General features: G+C 36.0%; 2 protein-coding genes across 4 annotated transcripts; both read right to left on the bottom strand.

Annotated features, from left to right (window-relative positions):
- Nucleotides 1-302: 302 nt before the first annotated feature.
- On the bottom strand, nt 303-5,286 carry LOC141646603 (glucan endo-1,3-beta-glucosidase-like). Of its 3 annotated transcripts, none has more exons than XM_074454478.1 (2): nt 5,044-5,209; nt 303-1,372 (listed from the first exon to the last, which is right to left on the bottom strand). In XM_074454478.1, exons 1-2 carry the CDS (start codon nt 5,135-5,137, stop codon nt 420-422), a joined length of 1,047 nt encoding a protein of 348 aa, XP_074310579.1. In that variant the 5' UTR covers nt 5,138-5,209; the 3' UTR covers nt 303-419. The 3 variants fall into 3 exon arrangements, with proteins under 3 accessions (XP_074310579.1, XP_074310580.1, XP_074310577.1); XM_074454479.1 differs by lacking the exon at nt 5,044-5,209 and adding an exon at nt 2,004-2,232; XM_074454476.1 differs by lacking the exon at nt 303-1,372 and adding an exon at nt 2,975-4,165 and having other exon boundaries at nt 5,044-5,286.
- A 6,971-nt stretch (nt 5,287-12,257) lies between these two features.
- On the bottom strand, nt 12,258-14,965 carry LOC141646606 (glucan endo-1,3-beta-glucosidase-like). Its single transcript, XM_074454482.1, has 2 exons — nt 14,699-14,965; nt 12,258-13,460 (listed from the first exon to the last, which is right to left on the bottom strand). The coding sequence occupies exons 1-2, from the start codon at nt 14,790-14,792 to the stop codon at nt 12,451-12,453; spliced, it is 1,104 nt and encodes a 367-aa protein (XP_074310583.1). The 5' UTR covers nt 14,793-14,965; the 3' UTR covers nt 12,258-12,450.
- Between the last annotated feature and the right edge of the window lie 7,191 nt (nt 14,966-22,156).

The following is a 22,156-nucleotide window of genomic DNA, read 5'->3' on the forward strand; positions in this document are numbered from 1 at the left end:
TAGACTCAATAGTCAATACCGATCCCATTAAACACGGTCTGTATGCCACACAAATGCACGCACACGCAATGCATTATTGAGATCTATGTTATTTCAACACTTTACTTTGGTTACGTACTTACGTGTCGCATGTCAGACACTCCGGCTTTCTAACACGACAAGACACCCCGACACTTCATTTTAGTCCAATAACATAACTTTTTTTTTTTTTTTAACAAAATAGCCGTGTTCGACATTCGACATAGTGTCACGTCAAACACTTGAAGCCAAGTCGATCTATATCGATGTAGCGTAGATTGAGATTCAGTATAACACCGGGAAAATAAGTCTTTAATTATGTATGCCGTATAGTTTTTATTGTTGTAATTTATAATACATTAAATGGTACATAATATAAGATTATTCTCTGGCTTATAGATTCAACTGAAGTTGAGTTGGCCATACTTGGGTTGCTGGGCTGGGGTGAAAATCCCAAAATGCTGCTCAGTGGGTGCACCTTGTTTGTTATCCTCATCAAACATCTCAAACAAGTAGGTCTCAAGCGCTTGCCCTGGTTTCAGGGGAGTCCCCTGCTTCACATGACCAATCAGGTTCTTATAGTAGGTCCCAGCGTTATCTACAGTCGCGGCATCTCCACCAGCTGATGGCCACCCGCTCTCAGACACCACTATCACAGTGTTAGGTGCACCGGCCTTTGCTAGGGCCGCATACACTGTATCCACTAATGCATCAAACAGATTTTGGTACTGTAGCCCATTGTTACTGTCAGTAACTACAGTCCCTGGGGCTGTAAATAATGCATAGTTTAAGCTGATGCTCTGCTCATTTCCTGTGTAGGAGAAGTAAGGGTAAACATTGAGTAGAAGAGGGAATCCGTTGCTAGTAAGGAAGTTGATTATTGGTGTCATGTATGATGTGTCACCGAACACGCCACTAGATGGGGGGAATGTGTTTGTTAATAATGACGAGTCTATGGCAGTAGAGACCTTAATTTGCCCCCCGGCATTGACTGAATTCAACGCATTAAGGATATTTTGCATTGCTGGTAAGACCTGAGGGGCCGCGGCATCTGATGGGTGAACTTCATTCCCTACTGCAATGTAGCGAATGAAGGACGCGTAGGGTACTACGTTTGTGTTTACCCATTGCATTGCTGATGAAGGATCCGAGCCCACAGATTGAAGGCTGTCGTTTGGAACACCTAGGATGATGTTTATGCCTGCACCTTGGAGCGCTTGAAGAGCAGCTTGATTCGGATCATAGAGTCTCATTGCTTTAATGCCATTGGATTTGTACAAGTTCACTGCATCTTGCTCGGAAGGTAAGTTGTCACCGCCGCCTTTCCCTCCATAGCATACTCCAATTTGTGCCTCTGCAAGACAATATCATATGATTAGGACAGCTTGTAATTGACCGTCTTTAAGAGGTCTTGAGTTTGAAAAAGAATTCACCGACGTCTCAACTCGTAGTCGGGAATTATGGTCCGTCAAAGTTTATTCGATAAAAAAGGTTTGAGCAACCATAACAACCCGCTACGATTTCAAAAAGCGGTGATTTTTTTTTTTTTTTTTTTCAAATTCAAGGTCTTGACTAGATAATTGGTTTGAAAAATAAAATTACCGTTTTCTGAACTCGTAACAGAGAATTATTGTCGGGTAAAGTTTTTTTTTGTGAAAAACGAGAGGTACACCTTAGGAGACAAAAAAGTTCAGGGGTACATGAGAGAATATCCCGTAAAATTTAAACTACCCCATTATTCGGATATACGGTTCCATTCATGATAATATTATGACCGCAAGTCCGTCAAACTGTGAAAAAGATTCTGGACTTCATATTTGTTTAATGTGAGACCAACTCATTTTTTTAACCTTTGCTAACTTAACATTAACTAACCAACTATTTTTCGCAATGGCCAGTCTTGTGATAATACTATCAGTAGACCTTAACATATGAGAATTGTGTTAAATATAGAGACAAAACGACAGTAAACGACTGAGATATACCTGTTGAATGCAGGGTAAGAAGTAACAGGGCCATGAACAGCAGCGGCATGATGGAGACCATGGGGCTTCTGCTAGGAATCGTCATTGCAAATTTGAGCTTGTAAGTTTCTATGACGTGTTTGATTGTTTGAAGTTCATATTCATTCCCGCTGTTCTTATATAGAGAGGTTAGTGAAGTAGTGAACCGTGTTCAGACAGTAGAGAAACTTCAAAGATTACCAACATTAGCTGCCTGGTCAATAATGCTATCTCTCCGGAATTTAATGAATTTTTCCACATTAATAGACAAGTTAAGCAACAAGCCAATGACTGTCACATTATTCAACAAATTGTGCCTAATTTATTTGGAACTAGTTAATGTTCATTGAAATAAGTCCACATTGTGATGCTGTGGAAAACTGGAATTTGCAGTTGTTTCTATACCAAGCGCGATTAACGTTAATTGAAAAGGAAATCCTCTAGAATAATCTAACTCAGCTGGATCTGATCATGAACTGTATTGCCTTCAAGTTGATGTTTTTACCCATGCACACCTTCATTATTAAAGATGAACTTGGGAATCATATCAAGGAAGGTTTTGTTATAGTTCGTTTTCTATTGAGCTGAAGATTTATTGTTTATTTAGTTTCGAGATATGATAAACTGCGTCTAATAGGCTCTTAAAACCCGTCATGATTTATCTACAACTCTACAAGAACTAGAGAATGTGGGTGTGATTTCTGTTTGAAAATTAAAGACCTATCAACTGTTTGAAAATTCCCATCCCGTGAATGTGGTACGTGCTAAATAGATGTTCGATCTTTGTTTTCTTTCTGTATATGGTTTCTTGTTTTGTGTTTGTATCTGTGTCTTGTGCAATTATGTATCTGGTTTTGCTCATCTTACTTAGTAACCCTCATTTTTTTAATGGCCATGTTAACTACGGCGAGACTTGTAAATAAGATTGAAATCGACATTTAAATATCATAATGTTACTTGCAAAACCCGTATCCATTCATAAACCCGTATCCATATATTACAACAGGAAACTTAGACCTGATTATTTGATTGGTACACATAGTATAATATCTATAACAATATGCTTAATATTTAGTAATTTTAATTTTCCCTTTAATTGGGAGACCAGTTGGGAGAGCAACTGATCTAAGAGTTGAAGTTGAGGCCGGGGTATTTGGGCGTCCCATTAGTATTAAAGATTCCGAAATGCTGCTCAGTGGCATCCCCAAGCTTCTTATTCTCATCAAACGCAGAAAACAAGAACACTAGGCTCGGCCCGGGATTCAGTGGAGTCCCAACCTTGGCATGACTGATCATGTTCCTGTAGTATGTCCCGGCGTTAGACACTGAAGCAGCGCTATCACCCCCGGCGTTACGCACTAAACCATGATCACCCCCGGCTGACGGCCACCCTGTCTCAGAGGTGATAACCTGGGTGTGAGGACCCCTCCCCGAGTTGTTGGGTGGACCCCCCTGGTTGTTGGGTGCATCCCGCTTAGCTAATGCTGCGTACACCGAATCCACCAGCGCATCATAAATATTTTGGTAATGTAGCCCGTTGTTAGGGTCAGTGACCACGGTTCCAGGAGACGTAAACAATGCATAGTCTAGAGAAACAGTTCCTTTATTGTCTATGTAAGTAAAGTAAGGGTAAACATTAAGCATCAAAGGTGAACCATTTTGTTTTAGGAAATTTACTATCGGGTCCATGAAGGGTAAATCGGCAAATTGACCGTTTGAAGGAGGGTAGGTGTTTGTTAATTCGCTCATGCCGATTGCTGTGGTGACCTTAATATGGCTTGTTAAGCTACCGAACGAGTTAAGGGCATTTAGGGTATTTGTCATGGCCGGTCCAACGTATTGTTTTATGTTTTGAGTAACCTCGTTCCCTACCGCGAGGAAGGAAATGCATTCTGCATACGGGACGACATTTTGTTTAACCCATTGGACTGCTGCTGAAGGGTTTTGAGCAAAGTTTTGGATCTGGTCATTTGGGACGTCTAGCAATAGAGTGACGCCTGAATTGCGTATTGCTTGGAGAGTCGCTGGATCCGGATAGTAGATTCTCATCCATCGTATGCCGTTGGATCGATAGAGATTCACCACTTGTTGCGGCGACGGTAAGTTATCTCCACTTTGTCCATAAGTTACTCCGATTTGTGCTTCTGCATTGATTTTTGGTATGTAGTTAGTACAAAGTCTTTAAAAAACTATACTAGTACAAGATTTAAGACAGTCTTAATTTAAGATGAGAAAATGTCAATATTTTATAATTACTATTTAATAATAAAATATTATAATTAAAATTATCACTTTCTAACAATAAGCTGGTGGTAACTTTTTATAAAAGAATGTTCACATTTTATTCATCTTAATTTCAAACGGATGCCACTTGTCTTGAGAATTTACCGCTATGTATATATATATACTCCGAATTAAGTTGCCTCGCTGAAGTGTTAGTCTAGGTAGCACCAAAACGGACACGGACACGGACACGTGATACGGCATCCCATGAAATTTAGGACACGGGACACGCTATTTAAATTTAATAAAAAAACATATTTTATGGTTATAAATAACGTATGATTTTATTTTGTAATGTATTTGATTCTAAATTTAATGTATTTAATACTAAATTTAGGTAACTGAAGGGAAAATTCGACCTTAACTATAACTAATTCTCATTTCTCACCCAAACCAATCTTCTAATCAATCTCTTTTGATAATTTATTCCTCGTCTAAACTATAACATTTTTAGGCGTGTGTTCGACGAGTGTCGGGTGTCCGGGTGTCCGACACGGTGTCGAACACGGGACAGCTAGTTAAGAGGAGTGTCCATGCTACCTAGGTGTTAGTACATGTTTGTTTCACCTAGAATTGTTGTTCTGTAATCTATAATGGCTGACGTTGCTGTCATGGGTACCTTTTCTCATGATTTAATCGCTAAGTTAAGTAAGTACGAGTAATTAAAAAGGTAACGACATTCGTTTCACTAATTAATATGCTTAATTAATACGAAATTAATGTAAAGAATCGACATAACCTGTTGGCACAAGACTAAACAATAGCAATGCCAGAAGTAGTAGTAGTGATAAGGTGCCATTTGCTTTCGAAACCTTACTATTTCCGGTAACCATGCCTAAATTCGGAAAAGGAAAATATTAATAAATATGAAAATATTTGTGAGTATTAAAAATACTTAATTTTATTGTGATAATTCTCTAGCCTTGAAAAATGCATTTATAGACGGATTTTTGGTGACTAATAATAGTGTGTTATTGTCTTATTGAAGTGGAAATTAAGAAACTTCAACTTCGAAGTGTCACATTATATGCGGCAATATACGGCAGTGTAGCGCCATTGACTCTTAGTCGACTCTGGCCTGGTCAATAGTTCTCATTTTTCATTTTTAGGTGTATCAGTCAATAATTAATATTTTTGTTAATAGTAAAACTTTACTTTGCAAAATATTCATGTACAAGTGATAGATTTGTGGTCTAGTATTATTATAGAGTCAAGCACCCGGTTCTCCTACACGGGTAACACAAATACTTGTGAAACGGATCACACACCTTATTAGTGGGTAAAAGTGGTAACTAAAATATCCTGTTTCACCATAAATTTGTGTAAACATAAATATTTGTGACGAATATAAGGATGATATGTTGATTTACCAAATAAAACAAATGTAGATTTTATGTAAAAAAAAAAAAGGCTTATTTTATTAATATATTAAATTAATCATGCAAAAAATTGGAAGTAAATAGCTGAATATTATCAAGGAAAAAAATTGATATTTTTAGGGGGAGAAAGTTCTTCCAGAGAATTAAAGATAGGAATACCCTACACGAAAAAGTCACTACAAAGATTGAGGCACATTTGTACAAAGATTACTCCAACTTGTCAGAAGCAGCCTTTTTAGTGCTACTATGCTAAACAAAATTGCTTGGTATAGTTGATTAATCAAATATTCACTGGACCATTGTCTAAATTCTCTAAAATATATCGTATTTCTTTTGGACTGAAACTGTCTAATTAAATTTAAATTTACTGAAAGAATATATTAAGTCTCTAATTGAAACTAGTATAAATCCCGCGCAAATGCGCGGTTTTTTAGATAGGGATATTAGAGAATGTAACAATTATCCTATTGGTATTTAATAGTGTAAATCCCGCACATAGTATATAGGAGGATTTATTCCAAATTTTATGCCTTCAAATTTTTATATTTCACCTAATTGTATTTTAATATGAGGAAAAAAAAACGTAGTATTTCAAACATTATATAATTATAATTTAGAATTTAATAAAAAAAGTCCTGCTTTAAGAAAAAAAATTATAGTTTAATGGGAAAATTTTATTTCTTTCCTTATATAAGTAGGTGGAGTTTGGAGGAAAATTTTTTGAGAATTTTTATTCTCTTAGAGTCTTAGTAGTAGGGGATGTACTGACCAGACGTGAACTGAAATTGCTGAAATTAAGTAAATATATGGATAACGAAGGCGTAAACATGCAAATACACGAGTCGCCTACACGGCTATCCACATTCATAGCATCATAATGATTGAGATTAAATAAACGACCGATAATTCTATAATCAAGATTTAGGATAATTCTTCCTAATGCTATGATTTTATTGGAAATATACCGTATTCCTCGGCACATGTTTGATCAATTAATTTTTTTTTTTTTTTGGGTGCTAAAGTGGGGCGAATGTCCTCCCGAAGGATAAAACGAAGAGCATTAGGTGGAGAATCTAAGTACGTGACCGAAGTACTGGAATTGATTCTTTGATTTGCGAGCCAATCACTAGCTCTATTTGCTTCTCGGTAGGAATGCTCGAGTCTGACTGTCCAAGAATTAGCGGCTATTAATTCCTTGCATCGCATTACTATAAATTTAAGGCCATTGCTCACCAATTGATCTTCCAAGACAAGCTTGATACACGGCTTATTGTCCATGTGAACGATAAGCTTGGGAATCCTCAACTCGCGTGCCCATTCTAATCCCTTAAGTAAGGCTAGGAGCTCTGCTTTCATGGAGGTGCAAAAACCAAAGGAAAAATAGAATGCATGGTGGAAATTACCCGTTTCATCCCGAAAAATACCGCCACCTCCTGTCATCCCTGGATTTTCCTTTGAAGCGTCATCCGTGTTTAATTGAAGCCACCCATGAGGCGGGGGGAGACAACGAACAAAAATTTCCTTGCTAGCTAAACCAACAGTGGGGACGAAGATGTCGAACTTATCAAACGCGAGCTTCGTCACTTTGAATTGCCTGATAAGGAATTCCCGAGGATTAGTTGGGTTATCATTTGCTCGGCCAAACACAATGTTGTTTCTCCACCGCCATATCCACCAACATGTGATAGTAAAATGAATCGGCCAATCGATGACGGAAATTGCAGCATCATTCCCGGCATTCTTGACTAGCCAATCCGAGTAAGAGACATTATAAAAAGGGGTATGAGAGGAGCGGATACCTAAAAGGCTCCAAATGTGTTTAGAAACAGGGCAAGATCGAAGAAGATGCTCCTCTGTTTCTTCATTGATCTCGCAGCGAGGACAAATTGAATCGTCACTAAGATTTCGACGAACTCAATTCACATTAACCATCAACCTATCATGGGCTGCAAGCCATAAGAACATTTTAACCTTTTGTTGGATGGGAAGGCGCCAAATAATCCTCCAAATGGGCGCTTCAGAATTATTGGTGAGGTCGTGTCCGCGGAGGAAGCCTAAAGCCGACTTGATCGAAAACTTCCTTAAATTGGTACCGTTCCATCACAGTGTATCTTCGAGTTCCGGGTCCGAAATAAGGGATATAGAAGTAATATTTTGTAGATTAATTTGAGGTATATTGTCTGAAAAAAGGTCCCACTTCCAGCCAGTTTGTTCGCTCCACATATCGGCTACAGTTGCTCCGAGTATATCGTCAGGAATGGGAGAGATGGCCACATCCGATACACAAGTCCCATCGACCCAAGGGTGGTCCCAGAAAAGAGTTCGTCTTCCGTTTCCCACCGTTGTGGCAGAGCCCATCACAATATTTTTCGATTGTGAGGTAATACCGGCCCATACATTAGACATGTTTCGCTTAGGTTTGAAAATATCTAGATCACATCGACCATGACAATACTTTGAGCGAATAACACATGTTTGATCAATTAATAATAACGCATACAACGGTCTTAAGAATTAAAGTTGAGGCCGTCGTATTTGGGCTGTCCATTAGGATTAAAGATCCCATAATGCTGCTCAGTAGCATCCCCTTGCTTCTGATTCTCATCAAACATGGAAAATATGTACACTTGGGTGGGACCAGGTTTTCGTGGAGTTCCGTATTTTGCATGATGGGTTATGCCTCTATAGTAGGTTCCGGCCTGACCCAGTGATGCGTTGTCACCTCCGGCAGAAGGCCATCCTGTCTCGGAGGTGATAACCGGGGTGTTGGGCGCACCCGCTTAGCTAAGGCTGAGTACTCGACTAGGGCATCATAAACATTTTGGTATTGTAACCCGTTGTTAGGGTCCGTGACCACGGGTCCAGGAGACGTAAATGATGCATAGTCTTGAGAAACCGTTCCCTTATTTTGTACAGAAGTAATGTACGGGTAAACATTAAGCATCAAAGGCGAACCGTTTTGTTTTAGGAAATTTACGATCGGGTCCATGAAGGGTAAATTGCCAAATTTACTATTTCCGGTAACCATGCCTAAATTCGGAAAAATTATTAATAAGTATGAAAATATTTGTGAGTTTATTAAAAAATACTTCAATTTATTGTGATAATTCTCTAGCTTTGAAAAATGCATTTATAGAGGGATTTTTGGTGACTAATAATGGATTGATTTTCGCTATTTATCCCATCCCTGGGTATGGGAAAGAAGGAAGTTTTTATACGCTGGCATCCTCCACCTCATGGATGGATTTTATTAAATACAGACGGGGCTTTTAAAAGCAACCCAGGACCGGCAGGAAGCGGAGGTATTTTCAGAGACGAGAAGGGTAATTTTATAGATGCTTATTTCTTCTCGAGTGGTTACTGACCATGAGAGCAGAGCTGTTAGCTTTGGTGTCCGGCCTGGAAAGAGCTAAGCTACTACATGTCGATAAGCTCCTAGTGCATATGGACAATTTACCGTGTATTCGACTTGTGACCGAAGAACAACTAGTGAGCAATAACCTTCGTGCTTTGGTCATCAAATGCAAAGCCCTTATATCTGATAGTAGATGGAAAGTTAAAATAAGCCACACCTATAGAGAAGCAAACAAAGCAACGGATTGGCTAGCAAATCAAGGCGTTACTTCATCTCTTGAAGTTAATGTTATCTTATCCTCCAGCGGAGTTACGTTCCAATTTGCGCGAAAATATTCTTGGGGTAACCACTCCCCGTGTAATAGCTATTTAATACCCAGAGTTTGCCCCTCATTTGCACCCAAAAAAAATAAAAATAAAATAAAAATAAACTAATAGTAGTGTGTTATTGTCTTGTTGAAGTAGAAATGTAAGAAACTTCAACTTCAAGTGTCACATTAAATGCGGCAATATGCGGCAGTGTAGCGCCATTGACTCGTACTCGAGTCTGACCCCGGTCAATGATTATCAGTCAATAATTATATTTCTATTAACAATAAACTTTACTTTGCAAAGTACCCAAACACTTGATAGATTTGTGGTCCATCATTATTATTACTCCCTCTCATTCAAACTAAAGGTTACATTTGACTTTTTGATACTATTCAGGATTGTAGAGAATCTTTGTTGTTATTAGTAACTAGGATAGATCTTGCGTGAATGCGCGGTATTTTAGATAGAAACATTAAAGAAAATAATAATAAAAATGATATTTAACTCAATTTGAAATTTAATTGTAAATTTATTTTAATTAATATTTTGTATTAATCGGTGGAAAAGGAAAGTTCATTATAATCCAGATGTAGATATAATATAATGAAAACTCAATAACAGATATGTTATAATAAAAGTCTAATTATAGCCAAATTAATTTAGGCGGAAAAATTCTGAGAACTCTTATTCTTTTAGTATAAGGGAGATGCAAGTTAAAAGAATATTATTCCCTTTTTTAAACGGTATAGAATTATATATTGTTTGAAATTAATTAGTATGGTCCAGTTGTAGATATGATATTATGATACCCATTTATATCTTAAGTCGAAATTAATCAAGATGACCCAGCTGTAGATATGATGTTATGAAGCCCATTTATAGCCTAATTCATTTAGGCGGGAAAACTTAAGAGATCTCTTATTCTTTTAGTTTAAGGGGGGATGGTTAATAGAAGATCGGATTATAAACGTTGACAATCCGCATTAGTGTTGAAAAATACTTAAGCAGATTAATGATTATAATTACAAAATTTAAGATATGTGTATGTGAAATGTCAAATTTTAATATACTATAAGTAAAAAATATGGCAACAACTAATTATAGTTAGAATATAATTTGGCATATTGTTTTATTTAAGGTGAAAGATTTTTTATGCTACATAATTTTCTATAGATTATTTCTATATAATAGCCAAATATAGAATTTCTTATTCCTTAGTAAAATATTTGAGCGGGAAAAAGTTTAGAATTCCTTATTCTTTTAGTTTAATGGGGATGTATAAGAGAAAACATAGTCATGCGAGATCTTGTTTAATTCATCGTCATGAATGCTATAAGAATATCAAGTTTTTATAATTTTTTATAATGTGTAACTAAAGATATTTACGTTGCAAAACGCGCCTTGGCAAGCGTAATAAATTCAAATGTAATCTTTGGTTTGGATGGGAGGGAGTAAGACGTTTTCTCTTATATTTCCTTGGTTTTATTGTCGAATTTTTTCAATTTAAAGTATAGATAAGCATATTAGAGAGTCAAGCACTCGGTTCCATAAATACTATCATACAACCAGTTGTATAATAACATTGTACAACCTCCTCACAATTGTTGAGCTCTTACACAAAGTTGTTGAGCTATTTTACAAGTTATTGAGGTATTTTGCGAAGTTATTGAGCTTAATAATTATTCTGTTAAACTCAATAACTTTGTACCATAGCTCGATAAGTTTGTTAATATAGCTCAACAACTTTATAACAACGCTCAGTTAAATTGACCAAGTTGTATATACAACCAGTTGTATTAACTGACTCGGTTCTCCTCTACAGGTAACACATACTTTTTAAACGGATCACATAGACACACACTTTATTAGTGGGTTAAAATGGTTATTAAAATATTCTGTATTACGATAAAATTGTGTAATATCGCCTTATATAAATATTCCTTCTTATTCACTAAGTTTTTTCACATTACTTTTTAGGTAGAATTTAGTGGTAGGGTAATATGTGGATGTAAATGAAACTATGGAAGAGAATGTGGGATTATTATCACAAAAAATAGACTAATAAGGAAAGTGGAAGTTCTTTGTGAATTTGTCGTTTTAGGAATAAGGAATTGTGAAAGATTTTAGAGAATATGATGGAGTATTTGTTAGAAGTACTACCTGGTTCCTCATTCAACTCCACTCTACCAATTTCATTTTTGTACGCTATTCATGATTGAGTATTCTTTTTTTCTTTTTTTTTCTTTTTTTAAAAAAAATGATTTGAGTATTCAATTTTAATTTTCTCTCGATACGTAACTGAAAAAATATTCACGTGCGATCTTGTTTGATTCCTTTTTAGGAGTACATTAATATATATTATATCTTTTATAATTTTTGCAAATACATAGCTAACGATATTTAGCGCGTAAAACACGTGTTAGCAAACGTGAAAAGGAAAAGTGGTAGAGTAGAGTTGAATGGAGGAAGTATTAAATAGTGACATTTTTTTCGTCTTGAATGAGAAATTGTATACCAAGTATTATCAGTAGGTCTCTCTCGTGACAATCACAATTTGCGACGAGCCAAATGTGACCACTTTATGATAAAATGTAACCATACATAAAAATGGATACTATTACAAAATGGTCACATCTCTCAAAAAATGATCACATTTAGCCCGTCGTAAACTTGTGACGAAATAGTACCCGTCAGACGAGAATTAGCGAAGTATTATTGGTAATTGAAGATAGGGATGCCCTACAAGAAGAAGTCAGTAAGTGACTACATAGATTGTGGCCCATTTGTACGTAAATTACTACTCCAACTTGCCAGAAGAAGCCGTTTAGTGCTATGCTAAACAAACTGCTTGATAGTTGATTAATCAATATTACTGTATTTTTTTCGGACTGAAACTTCCTGAATAGAGTTGAACAATACTGAACTGAGGTTAGTTGAAGTAGCTGAAATTAAGTAAGAAAGAATAACGAGAGCCTAAACATGCAAATATATGAGTTTGGAATAACATGACTGGTAACTTATATTCGAACAAAATTTGATAAAACTGAAATATGCTTAGTATTTAATAATAATTATGCCCTTTAGTTGGAAGAGCAACCGATCTAAGAGTTGAAGTTGAGGCCGGGATATTTAGGCGTCCCATCAACATTAAAGATTCCGAAATGCTGTTCAATGACATCCCCCGGCTTCTGATTCTCGTCAAATGCGGAAAACAAGAACACTAGGCTCGGCACGGGATTCAGTGGAGTCCCAACCTTGGCATGACTGATCATGTTCCTGTAGTATGTCCCGGCGTTAGACACTGAAGCGCCATCACCCCCGTCGTTACGCACTAAACCATGATCATGCCCAGCTGACGGCCACCCTGTCTCAGAGGTGATAACCTGGGTGTGAGGTGGACCCCCATGGTTGTTGGGTGGACCCCTCTGGTTGTTGGGTGCATCCAGCTTAGCTAATGCTGCGTACACCGAATCCACCAGCGCATCATAAACATTTTGGTAAGGTAGCCCGTTACGGTCAATGAACGCGGTTCCAGGAGACGTAAACAATGCATAGTCTAGATGAACATCTTTACTGTTTATGTAAGCAAAGTAAGGGTAAACATTAAGCATCAAAGGCAAACCATTTTGTTTTAGGAAATTTACTATCGGGTCCATGAAGGGTAAATCCCCAAATTCACCGGCTGAGGGCGGGTACGCGTTTATAACTTCACTCGTACCTATTGCTGTGGTGACCTTAATATGGCTTGTTAAGCTACCGAACGAGTTAAGGGCATTTAAGGCATTAGACAAGGCCGGTCCTACAAATTGTTTTAATTGTTGAGGAAGCTCGTTTCCTACCGCGAGGTAGGAAATGGAGGACGCATATGGCGCGACATTTTGTTGAACCCATTGGCCTGCCAATGACGGGTTTTGGGCAAAATTTTGGACCTGGTCATTTGGGACATCTAGTAATAGTTGTATCCCGGAACCATGTACCGCTTGGAGCATTGCTGGATCTGGATAATAGATTCTCATGAATCGTATTCCGTTGGATTTGTAAATATTCACCACTTGTTGCGGTGAAGGTAAATTGTTTCCGGAATTCCCATATGTTACTCCAATTTGTGCTTCTGTATTAAATTGTCGAGAAATTAGTACGACTGTACGAGTACAAAGTTATGACTTACATGATCAAGTGTAGTTGTTTTTACCTTTATTAAAAAATACTACTTCTTACAATATTGAATAAAAAAATGTAAATAAATGATTGAGATGATGAGAATTATATTTACCTGTTATGCCTAAGGTGAAAAACAACAAATATCACTAGTAATATCGTAACCATGGCTAAATATTGATGTTTATTTGTAATATTAATGTGGTACTATATATTTTGTGAGCTTATTTTATAAAATTTGAGTTATTTGATAATTCTCACAGTATAACTAAGCAACCCTTTATATAGAGACAAATAAGGATGTTATAAGGGCAAGAAAGTTCAACTATATGACATTAATAACTCATTAAATATTTTTTTTTAGGGAAACCCGAAGACATTACTATAATAATGGAATATCAAAAAGTACAGCATTGTTCGTAGAAGAAGGTAAAACTTCCATCAAAATAATCTACCAATATCAATGTGTCATTAAATACTAATTACATGAATTGGATTGTATGCATGTTATCCTTTTAGGAAAATGAGATGGCGTCACCGGATGGTACCCAAATTAGACGTCACCGGGTATATTAAAGTAAACACAAAATCTCATTGAAGACGGTACGTATCCGTTACCATTTCCTCTCACAAATGACCCAAATAGAGGAGAGATGGAAGCACATGGGAGTGCCCCCACCTTGTCCCCCTATCCGTTTTGTGAGTGACATTACCCGTCACTTGCTCCGACCCGTCTTCAGCAAGACTTGTTGTATAGTAAATTATATAGCTATTTTCATTTCCCACCTACAAGATTTAAATTTCAAACTAATTTGTAAAAAAGGGTAGTTTAGATACTTAAAACTACATAACTAATTATTGTTAATAGTAAATAAGTAAAAAACAATATTGATAATGTCATTTGTTAATAGTACACAAAATAAATGTCTGTAAGTGAAAAACACTTCTTTTTTAAACGATTATATTCATTTTATGAACTTAAAATGGGTTATAAGATAAACACAAAATCTCATTTCCTCTCACAAAATACCCATGAGAGGTAAGTGGGGAAATACATGGAGTGCCCCACCTTGTCCCCTTTCCCTTTTTGTGAGAGCGTCGCGTCAGTTATACAAGTCACTACGAGTACTCAATTACGCAAAAATTAATATGCTTAATTAATACGAAATTAATGTAAAGAATCGACATAACCTGTTGGCACAAGACTAAACAATAGCAATGCCAGAAGTAGTAGTAGTGATAAGGGGCCATTTGCTTTCGAAACCTTACTATTTCCGGTAACCATGCCTAAATTCGGGAAAAAATTATTATTAATTATGAAAATATTTGTGTGTTTATTACGAAATACTTAAATTTATTGTGATAATTCTCTAGCCTTGAAAAATGCATTTATAGAGGGATTTTTGGTGACTGATAATTATAGTGTGTTATTTTTATTTTTTTTTGAAGTGGAAATGTAAGAAACTTCCAACTTCCAAGTGTCACATTATATGCGGCTGTATGCGGCAGTGTAGCGCCATTGACTCTTAGTTGACTTGACCCCGGTCAATAGTTATTATTTTTTATTTTCACAAATTCTTATTTCAGACCGCTATATTCGTCTGAAATGGTCAGACGGATACCATTTTCTCTCACAAAAAACCCATTTAGGGTGTGAGTGGGAAAGCACATGGGGGTGTCCCACCATCCATGTGCTTCTCACTTGTGAGAGGTCTTAATGCGGTCTGAAATCAGGCGGTTTTAAGCAAGACAGACTGTTTTATTTTTAGGTGTATCAGTCATAATTAATATTTCTATTAATAGTATTCGTGTACAAGTGATAGATCACAAATACTATACTACAACCAGTTGTATAGTTGAATTGTACAACCGCCTCAAAGTTGTTGAACTCTTACACAAAATTGTTGAACTGTTTTACAAGTTATTGAGCTATTTTACGAAATTATTGAGCTTAATGATTATTCTGTTAAGCTCAATAACTTTGGACTATAACTCGATAATTTTGTTAATAAAACTCGACAACTTTATAATAAAGCTCAGTTATATTAAATAGGTTGTATACACAACCAGTTGTATAATACATTAACTGTAGATCACAAATACAGTTGTGATCTATTAGAGAGTCAAGCACCCGGTTCTCCTACACCGGTAACACAAATACTTGTGAAACGGATCGCACACCTTATTAATGGGTAAAAGTGATTACTAAAATATCCTGTTTCACCATAAATTTGTGTAAACATAAATATTTGTGACGAATATAAGGATGATATGTTGATTTACCAAATAAAACAAATGTAGATTTTATGTAAAAAAAAAGGCTTATTTTATTAATATATCAAATTAATTATGCGAAAAATTGGATGTAAATAGCTGAATATTATCAAGGAAAAAAATTGATATTTTTAAGGGGAGAAAGTTCTTCCAGAGAACTACAGTCCACACTTGTATAGTAGTTGTATTGGTATAGTATAGCTTAATGAGAAACGCAAATTGTTGTTTTAGAGGGCAATTTTTCGTATGAAGCTACAGACGAACATGTGTGAGTATTTTATGGTTAAATGTAACCACAATAGTACCGTTAATGTTATAGTTTATGATAACTTATTTTTCAATAGTGGTTACATTTGATTGAAAAATGATTACAAAATCACGTCTTGTTGCATCAGACCAAAATAGCTCGACTGAAGCAAAACTAGCTGAATCGAAGATATTTTAGTATTATATCAGATTAATTAGTTAGTAGTCATGGAGGACTATATTATACTATAAGTCCATGGAAAAATGTTGCATCCCTACCAAAGATTAGTGAGTTTCGACCGTTTTACAATTTGTCTATTTTATGATAAATTGTAAATATTTTCTGATAACAAGATACCACCAGTTTATTATTAGAAATCGACAATTTTAATTGAATATTTTTTATTATTAAATAGTCACTGTGATTATAAAATATTGACTTTAATTCGTTTTGAAATTTAGACCATCTGAAATTGAGAAATTGTATACCAATTACCAAGTATTAATGGTGGTAATTAAAGATAGGGATACCCTACAAGAAGAAGTCATTACAAAGTTTGTGGCCCATTTGTACAAAGATTACTCCAACTTGCCAGAAGCAGCCTTTTTAGTGCTACTATGCTAAACAAAATGGCTTGGTATAGTTGATTAATCAAATATTCACTGGACCATTGTCTAAATTCTCTAAAATATATCTTTTTTTTTTTTACTGAAACTGTCTGAATAAATTTAAACTTACTGAAAGAATTTATTAAGCCTCTAATTGAAATGTACTGAATAGACGTGAACTGAAGTAGCTGAAATTAAGTAAATATGGATAACGAAGGCCTAAACATGCAAATACACGAGTCGCCTACATGGTTATCCACATTCATAGCATCATAATGATCGAGATTAAATAAACACCGATAATTCTATAATCAAGATTTAGGATAATTCTTCCTAATGCTATGATTTTATTGGAAATATACCTTATTCCTCGGCACATGTTTATCAATTAATAATACACAAAATTTCATTATAAACGGCACATATTTATCTATAACTAAAGACATGTCAAATACAATACTACTTTTTTAATAGGACAAACAACAAGTGGGGTGGTGGGGGCAAAAAATATCACCACTTTCAAGCTATTTGACCCGTCTTTAGTTATAGCAAGACTAGCTGTTAGTAATAACGCATACGTACAGTCTTAAGAATTAAAGTTGAGGCCGTCGTATTTGGGCTGTTCATTAGGATTAAAGATCGCATAATGCTGCTTAGTGGCACTTGTATATTATGAGAGGGGCATTATCCATCTTCAACTTATGACGGATGTCGAATAGTGCCGTCTTCGATTAGAATTTGTGAATAATAATAGAGGAGCTTATTATGAGAGGGGCATTATTCATCTTCAACTTCTCACAATTTAAATAGTACGGAGTAGTAGTACGTAATCTTTTGCATGGCTCTCCGAATTCCCTTTGGTAGGGATCACTCTACACAAAATCTCATTATAGACGGCACATATCCGTCTATATCTAAAGACGGGTCAAATACAATATCACATCCCTAATTGGACAAACAACAAGTGGGTGGTGAGGGCCAAAAATGTCATCACCTTCAAGCTATTTGACCCGTCTTTAGTTATAGACGGATATATCCGTCTATAGCAAGACTAGCTGATCACTCTATTGTAGTTGCACAAAGTGACAGCAGCCTCTAGACCCTACAGAGTGTAAATAAAGACTAGACGAGCAATAGCCAATAGGTGACAAATTATTGACGATGCTCAAATCAAAATAAATCAATTATTAGTCTTACGTAAGAGGTGTTGCGTCAGTTATACAAGTCACTACGAGTACTTAATTACACAAAAATTGATATAAAAATGATACTTTACTATATATATTCGAGTAACATTCTCATATATAATTTATAAACGATCCGAATTTACTAAATATGTATTTCCCTAGATTATACGTGGTATTATAAAGCAGAGGAATATTAGAGACTACTCGGTCCCTTTGTCGATATCTTTCGTTAACTTCTTCTATTCATTGCAAGAGATATTTTAATTCTTTACTAAAAATAAATAAATGAGTGAGACGGGCCCGGGGACATAAATATGTTTTGGTATCACAAACCGTTGTTCCAATCCGTGATTACCGTGCCGGGGGACGTAAATAATGCATAGTTTAGGCCAACGTCTTTTTTATCATATATGTAGGAAAATTACGGGTAAAAAATGACCGTTAAGGGTGAACCATAATATTTTAGAAAATAAAATAGGGTCATCCATGAAGGGTAAATCGGTAAATTCACCTACTGAGGGTGGGTAAGAGTTTTTAATTAGGTTCATGCCGATTGTTGTGGTGACCTTAATTTGGTCATGAGCTAAGCTGTTCATATTGTTTAGGGCATTTTGGACATTCCACCTAGCGGGTATGGTCCAACATATTGTCGAATCCACTGGGGCACTTCGTTCCCTACCCCGATGTAGCGAATGACAGAAGCGTATGGGGCTATATTCTGTTGAACCCATCGAATAGCCACATATGGGTCTTGGGCTAAGTGGTGGGTACTATATTTAGACTTGTACTCAGGCCGGGTTAGGGCCGAGCCGTGCTGGCCAGGGACGGGCCAGGCTCTCCTGGTTAGACCCAAGCCAGGCCAGGGGAAAAGTCGTGCTTGGCCGGGGGAGGGTCGGGTTGGGATATGCTTGACCCGGGCTAGGGTCCAAGACAGGCTAAAGGCGGGCCGAGCTGGCGGACCTTATCAATTTATTTTTTTATTATTATTTTCTCTAAAACGGCGGGCCATGCCAGATCGGGCCAAGTTGCATAAAAATAACGGGCCAAAGCAAGTCGGGTCGGGCCGTGTCGGACCGGGTCAACCCGTGTTGATGGCCAGCTCTAAGTATATTACAATAACAGGAAACATAGACCTGATTATTTATTTGATTGATACAGTTAATATAATATCTATAACAATATGCTTAGTATTTAGTAATTTTGCCCTTTAGTTGAAGTTGAGGTCGTGGTATTTGGGCGTCCCATTAGTATTAAAGATTCCGAAATGCTTCTCAATGGCATCCCCATGCTTCTGATTCTCATCAAATGCGGAAAACAAGAACACTAGGCTCGACCTGGGCTTCAATGGAGTCCCATTAATTCTTGGCATGACCGATCATGTTCCTGTAGTAGCTCCCAGCTTGAGGCACTGATCCGCCGCTATCACCCCCGGCTGACGGCCATCCCGTCCCAGATACAATAACCCAGGTGATGATAGGTAAAGTAAGGGTAAACATTAAGCATCAAAGGTGAACCATTTTGTTTTAAGAAATTTACTATAGGGTTCATGAAGGGTAAATCGGTAAATTGACCGTTTGAAGGAGGGTAGGTAGTGTTTGTTACTTCGCTCATGCCGATTGCTGTAGTGACCTTAATATGGCTTGCTAGACTATTGAAGGACTTAAGGGCATTATGGGTATTTGTCATGGCCGGTCCGACATATTGTTTTGTGTTTTGAGGAACCTCGTTCCCTACCGCGAGGTAGTAAATGCATTTTGCATACGGGGCGACATTTTGTTGAACCCATTTTACTGCTAGTGATTGGTTTTGAGCGAAGTTTTGGATCTGGTTATTTGAGACGTCTAATAATAACTTGATGCCTGAACCACATATTGCTTTGAGAGTCGCTGGATCTGGAGAGTAGATTCTCATCCATCGTATGTCGTTGGATCGGTAGAGACTCACCACATGTTGCGGTGACGGTAAGTTGTTTCCTTTTTTTGTCCATAAGTTACTCCAATTTGTGCTTCTGCATGGCACAAATAAATAAATTAATTAATTAAATGCTAGCTAACAATATAACGTCACCGGGTGGTTTCAAAACTCAGTACCACAATCTTATACTCCCTTATATAAGGTACTGAGACTCGATATCATCCATCCGATAACATGCACTATCTTGTTTTTCTTATTTCTAGCAGTTAGTACCTGTGACTTGTAGGCTAAACAATCACAACACCATAAATACCGATAATGTGACATATCCCTTTGGAACGTTAGCCATTGCTAATAATAGTATGAAATTACGAGTTGTATTTTATATTTTATATTTGATAATTTATGGTAATTTGAAAGCTTATCGAACGGTCCTTTATATAGAGATGGCAACAAATTACACTAAATGTAGTGGGAATTACTAATATTATCATGCGAGAAATAATTACTAAGTGTTATTTTGGGCTAGAAATTTGTATTTTCCACAACAAAGTTTGATAATGTTCCATTACTACTTGTCTGCCATATTATTATTCCACTAATAAATAATCACTAATTGTACTAGGATTTTTCTAACGTGTGTCCTAAGAACACATATTAATAATCTATATGTGAAAATAATAACAAAAGATAATCTCACGATATATCTAACAATAAACTCATTTTTACCTTAATTACTGAGATTATCTTGTTTATATTTCCACATATAAGTTATTAATGTGTGTCCTTAGGATACACGTTAGAAAAACCCATTATACTGTATCTAATTAAGCATACTACATTGCCACTAAATAGAACATAAACTCACGTATAAATTATGCGTTATTTGTATATTAGGTTAATTTTCATAAGCAATATATCCCCTTACTACTAAGATGACGTTTCTTATGCGTTATTTGTATATTAGGGTTTTTTTTATCAAAAAAAAATATATATATATCCCCTTACTACTAAGAAAACAAAAATTCTTTTAATTTTTCCGCCTAAATAAAATTACCTCTTAAAAATAAGAATAATGAAATTAACAACATTAAACACGGGAGTAGTGAAAGAAAAAATAATGACGGCGGGAGTAATTAAAGTATTAACAGCAGTGACAACAAATGTAATAAAAGTAACAATAGGAACAATGGTGAAATTATGAAAAATTAACTAATAATTCGATTTAAAGAAAATATTTTTTTTATTTAAATATACGAATTTGATAAAATTAACGGGAAAATGGCGGGAATAGTCAAAGAAACTATAGAAACCGAAGAGTATTAAACGTGATAATATTAACAGAGTGTTGGTGATTTAAGAGTAATTACCGGTACATTTAGCGTAATTAAGATTGGTTCGTAGATGGTTAATTTCTAAATAATATAATGTGAGTTCGGGAAGTACGGAGTGTACACTCACATAATTATTTACGGAATTACGGTATAGTTTTCGGTTCGAATAACTATGACGGAGGTTGGTAGTAATTAAATTACTCGGGTTTTAATTAATTGAAACCGGAATTTCTGAAGAGTTGTGACTCTTCAGAAATACATCTCCCTATACACTCCTTTGTCATTATAAATAGACAAAGGGATGAGAAGGAAAAGTTACAGTGAAACAAAATCTTCTACTGCATCAAGGAACATATAACATTCTACAACAAAATACTTCTATATTATATCTCTGTATTCTGTGCCGAATACAGAGGGCAACCGTCTTATCTCAATAGAAAATTCGATACAACCCAGGCACTAAAGTAAGGGTCGAATTGTTCTATTAGGAAAGCATAGCGATTCGGTGCGGTTTTCATTATTGTCTTTTCAGTTCGTGTACAATTTCCTAACAATCTAATAGAACAATTTTGAAATATGTCAAGATGGTGAATGCTAAGGAAATGACAATGAATGATTCTTAAGAGTATTTTCGATTTGTGATATTGATCTATCAATCGGCATAGGAGAGTAGTGTGAGATGGTGTAAAAATCTGGAATTTGGTATAATCTGGTTTGCAAGGATTTTGTAAAATTGGATTGAGTTTAATTATGTGGTTTTATTCACATGGCCATATTGGTGCATTATCCATGCCTTTAATTTTTTATGATGATGGGATCAAGTTGTATGTTTGGTCGCTACTCGCAAGTATTTGATGATTTTGCAAAAGCGGTTGACGGCTAAACAATTTATGAGACTTTATCCAGATAAGTTGTCTGTTGTTTTAAGCACATGTAAATTTCTTGGTGAACTTAAATTTGTCCATGATGGTTTTTTGGCATTCAGTAACAATTTCTCTTGTTGATAACATACGAGGGTTCTTGTATGATTATTGTGCATATTTGATCACATATTTATGCTTATCAACATGGGTTAAATTAGTGAA

This window comes from Silene latifolia, chromosome 3 (genome assembly GCF_048544455.1).
Source record: "Silene latifolia isolate original U9 population chromosome 3, ASM4854445v1, whole genome shotgun sequence".
Lineage (NCBI taxonomy): Eukaryota > Viridiplantae > Streptophyta > Magnoliopsida > Caryophyllales > Caryophyllaceae > Silene > Silene latifolia.